Here is a 7766-nt window from a genome sequence, read left to right on the forward strand (position 1 = left end):
CTTTTTTTTTTAACCAGGATTACAGAAAATGAAAAAACTTCAAATCCTACTTTTATGATTTGTTAATAGTTTTCCTGAAAATATGCATTTTTTTTTTCATATTAAATAAATTGCTTCTACTTTGTATTTGGATGCCAACGTTATTAAAAGAAATAAAAGTAGCATTTCACCCATAAATAAATAAGGGCACATTTGTAAAAAGGTGAAGACTTAAAAGGGAAAATTTATAAAACTAAACGAGGGAAAATTTTGAATTGTTTATAAAACTATGTAGGATTAAAGAAGTCTGACCATGAAGATTTTCTATAAACTTTCTTTTGAAAAATGTTAGGTTTCAGGTTAGGAAAGGAGTATTGTACTTCTGCTTATTGCTTCATATTCTTTATTCTTTTTTTAACCAGAATCATGGAAAATGAAATATCTTCATATTCTTTCTATTATTTAGAAACATGACCACTTTTTTCATTTGTACAGGTTGCCATTCTTGAGCTGGCAACAAATGAAACATTTAGACTTTATTCAGGTGACATATTGTTATACTTTTTTTTTTTTTGAAAAAGACAGTTCATTAATTATTAGCTTAAGATTAGGGTCTGTTGGTTTTGAAGGAATGCAATGGGATGAAAGTGGAATGGAATGGAAAGAGTAAGTGAAAGAAAAAGGTGATGAAATCAGCGTTACATTCCATGAACATGTGTGGTTACCCTATAGGAATGGAATGAGTTTTCATATGATAAGCTATTGAGCTGATAGTAGCAATCTATTTTCATTTTTCTACCTATAATGGCAACATACTTTAATTTTTTCTCGCTAATAGCAATATGAAACCATTTTATTACATTTAGTAGCAGTGAACTTACATTTCCACTATTTTTTTTTCTATTTCATGGTTGCACGAATCACCTCTTTGCAACATCTATCCGGTAAGTAAGGACACAATATGAAACCCTTTGAGTGGATCTTCATGTTCCCATATAAGGACACCCTGTTGACTCAATCCAAAAAAAGAAAATAATAATAAGCCTCCCAAAACATGCGAAGCATGAGCCTCATTACTAGTTATCATATATGTTTATTTATTTATTTATGAAAAAAGGTTCACCGTTTGGAATAATTAGACAAAATTTGAAGCATTGCTAACTTAAGATTCAACTGTTTCTATTGAGATAAAATTTGACTATTATCATAACAAAGTTAGTAATACCATTAATATCATAACAAACTAGGTTTATATGATTAATACGACACTAATCATTCATCAAATAGTTTCTATTGAGATAAAAATTCTTCAAAATGTTAAAAATCCATCGGCTTCTACAACTTCACTCACTGTCTAGGTACAGGTTAATCGTTTAGCGTCTTCTAGTCGACCGAGTAGCGCCTAAGGACTAATCGGAGATTAATCGGTGCCTAATTGAGATTTTTACAACATTGATTTCAAGTATTGACATGAAGCATAGATGGTTATGTTGAGACTAATAGCAGAGAATTAATGGATAGAAACTGGATTTAGCTTCCATGAAGTAAACAACCTTGCAGCTTTACTATTATTTGTATCAATTGTAATACCCAGATTGAAAGTTTTATAACTGTATTTGTAAATGAAATGGAATTTTTTAGGACCATAATTTATAAATGGGGCCCATTAACAAAAAATGTTTTATTAACCATAATATTTTAATATAAAAAAGATTGGATGTTACAGTTTATATGTTATATGTGCAGACTACAATAGTGACCCTACATCTAGGCGGTCAAATACATGGTATTGTGTCTTTGTTGAAGGTGATCTTGTTTCTAGGAAAAGTAAGAAACATAATGTAGTTTCATGTTGAAGTGTAGAATCTAAGTATAGAGCTATGACACAAACGACTTGCGAACTCATAAGGTTGTGTAATCTACTTGATGAGATTGTGTTTCCTCAATCAAAACCAATGTATCTATGGTGTGAGAACGAAACCACAATTCATATCGCTCACAATCCAATATTTCATGAGACAACCAAACATATAGAAATGGATTGTAATTTCACTCAGAGAGAAGATACAACATAGAAGTGGATTGTCATTTCGCTTGAGAAATATAGAAGATGGAGTGATTACAACTTCCCATGTTAGGACGGGGTTAGTTGGCTGGCGTGTTCACAAAAACGTTACCTAGGAGTGGAATTAATTACATTTGTAACAAGTTTGGCATAACCAATATCTACGCTTCGGCTTGGGGGAAAGTGTTTAAGTGTATATAGTATTTAGATCCAAAAAAGGCCCACTGTCTTCTTGGGTTTGGTTTTAGTGGTATTCTCTCGTCGATATTTCTTTGTATATTCTTTTTATGATTATCAAGTAAATACAAGTTTCTTAGCATTTTAGTCTCTGATTACACATAGTGAAGAGCAAAAATGCATATATATAGTTTTATACAGAAGCACCTTGCTCAAATTAATCCAAATCTATATGCAGAAACTCACTAGACTTGTTTATAAACTACAACAAGATACTCTTCTAAAACTATACATAAAAGAAAACATGTATATATACCTTATTCAAGATCATCATCACTAAAAGAAGGCTCCACCGGCTTTTGTGGAAGCAATGTGGGAACCACAGGTGCCATTAATTTTGTCCCATGTGAAGGGTTCCTCCTTAAATTACGTAAAATATTGGCGGCAAACCTAGACGCATAAATGGCGGCTCCAAGACTTGGGGAGGCGGTTTCACCACCCTTTGCTAATGCTTCTTGCAGTCTTTTTTCTTCTTCCCATAAAGCTGCTTCTTGCTTCCTTCTACAGTGTCTGCGCCATGCAACTTGTATAAAACAAGCCCCCCATGTCCTCCATTGTTGTGAGTAGTACCTGTATATATATATTTCATATTTATATCAACCTTTATTAATAAAAATATAATAGAATATTTTATTTATACATTGTAGTATCGTTATAACTTAATCTTTTATTGTTACATTGTGTATTTTTTTTTTAAAGTTTAATATACAATTCTGAAATATAACCAACCACATATCCAAGGAGTATTGGGGTATACTACTCATTAATAATAAACATAAAACAAAACTTAGAATAAATTTAGATGCATAAATCTCTACAATCAACTTTGTTAGTTTGAAAATCTCAGTGTTTTCATCGCAAGGCATTTTATTAAAAACTAATTTACTTATACTTCAACATTTTTTGTAAATAAAGAAAAAGTAAATTGCATTTTTGGTCCCTAAGTATAGCTGATTTTTGCAAGTTTGGTCCCAAAAATAGTCATTTTAATTTGATGAGGGGCCAAAAACGATACAAAAAACCTCAAATAAGGGAACAAGAACTTGGTTACTATTTAGTGACAATTCCCCTTAAAGCATGTAAAATGAAAGTTTGAGTGATTAAAATTTCAAACTTGGTTATATTTAGCGATAATTTCCCTAGATATAAAATATAAAGAATAAGAAAGTAGCCAAGTAGGTTGGTTGTTATTACCTGAAAGTATGTTGGAAGCGCCTGCTATGCAGACGCCTAAATTGCGAAGCAACAAATCTGAGATGTTCAGCCTTCAAAGAAAAAGCTTCAACATCTGTAAGCGGTCTAACAGTTCTTGTTGAAATGGGAAGAGTTGAAGACAAATTGGGATCCAAAGCCCACGTCAGCAATTCATCTCCACAAAAATCACCAGCTTTTAAATAACTGGAATTAAAAAAACCAGTTCTTCCACCATTTGTTGTCATTGACAACAACTCCCCACGCATCACAAACAACATCTCATCCACCGGATCCCCCTCACGAACTATGCAACTGTTTTCGGTGTAAAGAACCGGTTTCAAACAGTCGCACATTGCATCCAACAGTCTTTCATCCATTATTTCAAACATTGGCACCTGCGTACGTTGTGTATCAAAATCAAATATATATATATATATATATATATATATATATATATATATATATATATATATATATATGTTGATTTGTTATCCACAGAAGATATACGAGAAACAAGTGTAAGAGATGGATGTAACTTACTCTCATGAGTAGGGACAAGCAAAGATGACGTTTGATGTCTCTTCTTAAATCCTTTGGTAGATTGTGAATGAGTGACTCTTCATCGACTCCTCTGTTTTCTTGCCATTTGTATTGCTCGTAACGCCTCACACGGGATTTCAATTCATCAGGAAGCATGCGGTGGGACATCCATAACTCCGCATCTCTTCTTTTCACCCTCATTTCTTCTACTCTCACAGTGATCGATTGAAGATATTTCTGTTATTTACAAAAAGTATTTAACAACCATATCACAAATTTAAAAAAAAAAATCTGGCCTAAATTACATTCATCATCCCCTTAGTTTATCCAAAGTTATGGATTCTATATATCCCTGAAAGTATTGACCATCACCGTGGTTTGGTTTTGGTCCGTAATCAATGTAAAAGATGACTATTTTGCCCTTATCTGATTTTCTTTTTAAACGTTTACTATTATTTTTTTCAACTTGTTTAAAACCATATATAGTATCACTCTATAGTCAAAATTTGATGAACATGAAGAATATATATGAACCTGCATGTTTCCGATGAGAAATGAAAACAAGACCAATCCAAGCACCGAAATCAAGACAGCAAATAGGATCTCCCATTCGTAGGTACTTGTCTTGAGGTTTTGACCAAGTGAGCTGAAAATTTTAACATAAAAAATTTAACAAAAAACGTTTCAAATATCTAGACATTTATTTCTAAATTTTATCAATGAACAAACAAACAAACCTTAAACTTCTCAAACCCCACCAAAAGCAGTACAAGAACTTTTGTGGGAAATCTTTAGTTTCCACAATGTGAGATTCAAAAGCATCAAGGAATATACCGAAATCAAAATCTGATGAATTTTTTATTTGATCTGGTTGAAGCATTGTGCATGAACTATTTAACCATGAATAATCCGCCTCACGCTTTTCATCACAGTATAAATACTTGGCATCACAATTGTTGTTTTTATTGCATGCATTACGCCAGCAATCATCTTCCCTTTCTATAGCAAATAAGTACCAGAAGGACCCAATTATCTGAAAAAATAAACAAATTATATAAACAAATAGTTTCCGAGCATGCATGAACTTTGTAGAATACAAGTATCAAACGTACATGACTTCCTAGCATGTAGATTAAGAGATTAAAAGCAGCTCCAGCCCATGGCGTTTCGGTAAATATGCCAGAAGTTCTTGTCACTTCTCTATATAGTGGAAAGATACGAAGCAAACGTGGGATGTATTGTGCAAATATCACAAACTTTATCAAATCCTTTGTAACTAATGAAACCGGTCCATTGCTCATTGGTATGATGAACAAAATCGTCACCTGGATATTGTAAATTCACAAACTGTATATATTAATTTTAGGCAAGCTAAAATCTTTTATGATGTTGTTGCAGTACAAAATTAAATGTGTAGTCTTGTTTATGTTTATGTTTTTGTCACTTCAAGTTTAGTACTTTTGTAAATGGTTTGGTTTCTAGAGAGAAGCGTAAAATGGTCATTTATCCATATTTGGTCCAGAAGGGTAAAATGGTCTTTATGTATATATCATGTTATCCGGAGAACATCATATACCCATTCAACACGTTTCCCAGACGGGTAAATGGTTTAGTAGTCTTGTTAATGGTTTGATACTTTGATTTGTATGAAATAAGGGTAAAATAGTCATTTTACTCGGATACAGACAGTTAAAAAAAAGGAGTCTGTCTGTGTACATCAACTTATCCAGAGAGACATCATTTACCCATTCATCACTTTACCAATAGAGATAAATGGGTTAGAAGTCTTGTTAAACTAAAAGGTAAAATGGTCATTTGCTCAGATTCGGTCAAGAAAAAAAAAACAGTTTTATCCACACAAACATCATTTACCTATTCACCATTTTACCAAGCGAGGTAAATGGTTTGATTTCCAGAAAGAAAAGGGTAAAATGGTCATTTACCTGGGGAAGGGGAAGAATCGCCAAGACGTCTATAATGAAGTAGGAGCAGAAGTAGTGTTTTGCTATAGCATAAGAGTCCTCGATTAATTCACCTCTTCCAAAGATTCTAGAAGGAGGAGCAATAAATCCGGTGCGAAACTTGAAGATTATATGGAGAATGTAAATTAGGTCAATCAAAGTGCGAAGAACACACGAAATGATCTTCATATTGTTGTCCATACCAATGCACTTTTGATCACCATCGATAACAGGAATGTAGAAAAAAAGAGGATCTAAAGATACCGCAATAATGCTAAGGAGTACAAATATCTTATTCCACTTTTGAAGAAAAGATCCTTGTGGATCTAGGATTTTCTTTTTCTTCTTCGAAATTAAAACTACTTGTTTTGTTGGTTTATCACTCGGTGATTCAGGGAAGATTAGCGAATTCTTTAATCCACCAACACCTCTAGAAGTTTGCTTTAATCCTCTTTGAATCTTATCTACCACTGACCTCAAATATGGCCTTAGTCCATATTTTCTTGGGATTTGTTGATCAGAACTGTAAGATTGATCCGAACTAATACCCTTAAACCTGAAGAGATGACCATAACTAGTGATCAGTAACAGTTACTTAGGTCATTTAACACCATAAATCCATACTAATTACTAACCTTGTGTATCTTTCATGTTTGACCTTCATATCCACAATTCCTATGTAATTAAAGCCTCTGAAATAAACAAATTATTATCAATGCACTTGATCGATAAACAACTAGTACATTCTCCTACAATAGACACAGGCAATTTAGGGTACGCTATGGTAACCAGGTTTTCGTATAAACAGAGGGGCTAAACAAGAAAAAAGGAAACGAAATCGGAAGATATGTTAACCAAACTAGAAGAGATTTTGAGGATATCGTAAAGATGGAAACACAAATAATACAAATTACATGATCCAATAGAAAGAAAAAAAAATCAAAAGCCTCCTCTTACAACATTTTCTTTTTTCAAAATTCCTACAATATCTAACAACCGGAAAATCTGACTTTTGCTCATAGTTAAGCCTTCAGAACTCGTTGAAATCAACAAATTAAACCAATAATCCTCCATTTTATTTGATTTCCTCAGCACAAACATTCAATTCAGAAACATGAAGAGAGAACTAGATGCTGGATGGAAGAAGAAAACTTACGATTTGCCCACTGACTCTGCAAACGACGATGACCAGTGAAGTGAAATGAAGAAATCTGAAATTTCTTAAAGTAAATACAGGCCTCTATTTTTGAGAACTTTCGTGGAGATTTACTGCTGCATGCAGCCATTGACTCGGTAGAGTTTTAGCGGGAGAATAGTCTTCGTCAACCGGTCAGTTCAGTCGTCTTCTTCATATTTGTTTTATAATAATCTTTTCACAAATTGAGAAAACGGTCCTTATAGTTTGCATTTTTTTGTATATTCTCCAAAATAGTTTTAACTTACAAAAATGGTTCTTATTTGAGGGTTTGGCTGTGATTTTGATCCCCATTTGTGACGGTTGTTAAAAGGGTTCCATTTAGCTGGGTAAAAAGACAACATTACCTTTTATATAATCATTTTGTATTATTTTCTTTCTATAGAGACCATTTTTGCAGACTTGTCTTTTCCCCGACCAGAAATCCATCACTATCATCAACTCGTCATTTGATGGTTAATTATCAAGTTATACACCTCCCATCACTAATTCCTTAGAGTTAATGCTCCACCAATCAGAAAAAATTTGGTTTATCTCTATTCACAAGTTTAATCGAAACCAAACATTCAATAATAACTGAAACCCAAAAATTTGG

The 7766-nt window shown here is 33.0% G+C and overlaps 1 protein-coding gene across 1 annotated transcript; it reads right to left on the reverse strand.

Moving 5' to 3' along the window:
• Positions 1-2044: 2044 nt before the first annotated feature.
• LOC145167891 (cyclic nucleotide-gated ion channel 1-like) lies at positions 2045-7260 on the reverse strand. The gene is made up of 9 exons (XM_079087158.1): positions 7133-7260; positions 6612-6668; positions 5959-6532; positions 5128-5340; positions 4753-5048; positions 4550-4661; positions 4016-4252; positions 3476-3870; positions 2045-2851 (listed from the first exon to the last, which is right to left on the reverse strand). Exons 2-9 carry the CDS (start codon positions 6638-6640, stop codon positions 2539-2541), a joined length of 2169 nt encoding a protein of 722 aa, XP_078943284.1. The 5' UTR covers positions 6641-6668; positions 7133-7260; the 3' UTR covers positions 2045-2538.
• Positions 7261-7766: the final 506 nt, after the last annotated feature.

The sequence above is a fragment of the Lactuca virosa genome, chromosome 3 (assembly GCF_052849685.1).
Source record: "Lactuca virosa cultivar CGN04683 chromosome 3, Lactuca_virosa_CGN04683_v6, whole genome shotgun sequence".
NCBI lineage: Eukaryota > Viridiplantae > Streptophyta > Magnoliopsida > Asterales > Asteraceae > Lactuca > Lactuca virosa.

Coding starts and splice junctions, on each gene's coding strand:
- LOC145167891 (XM_079087158.1), bottom strand. CDS start 6,640: ATGAAGGTCAAACATGAAAGATACACAAG. Junction 5,341..5,958: donor CGATTCTTCCCCTTCCCCAG/GTAAATGACCAT, acceptor TACAATATCCAG/GTGACGATTTTGTTCATCAT. Junction 4,662..4,752: donor TGGGGTTTGAGAAGTTTAAG/GTTTGTTTGTTT, acceptor TAAAATTTTCAG/CTCACTTGGTCAAAACCTCA.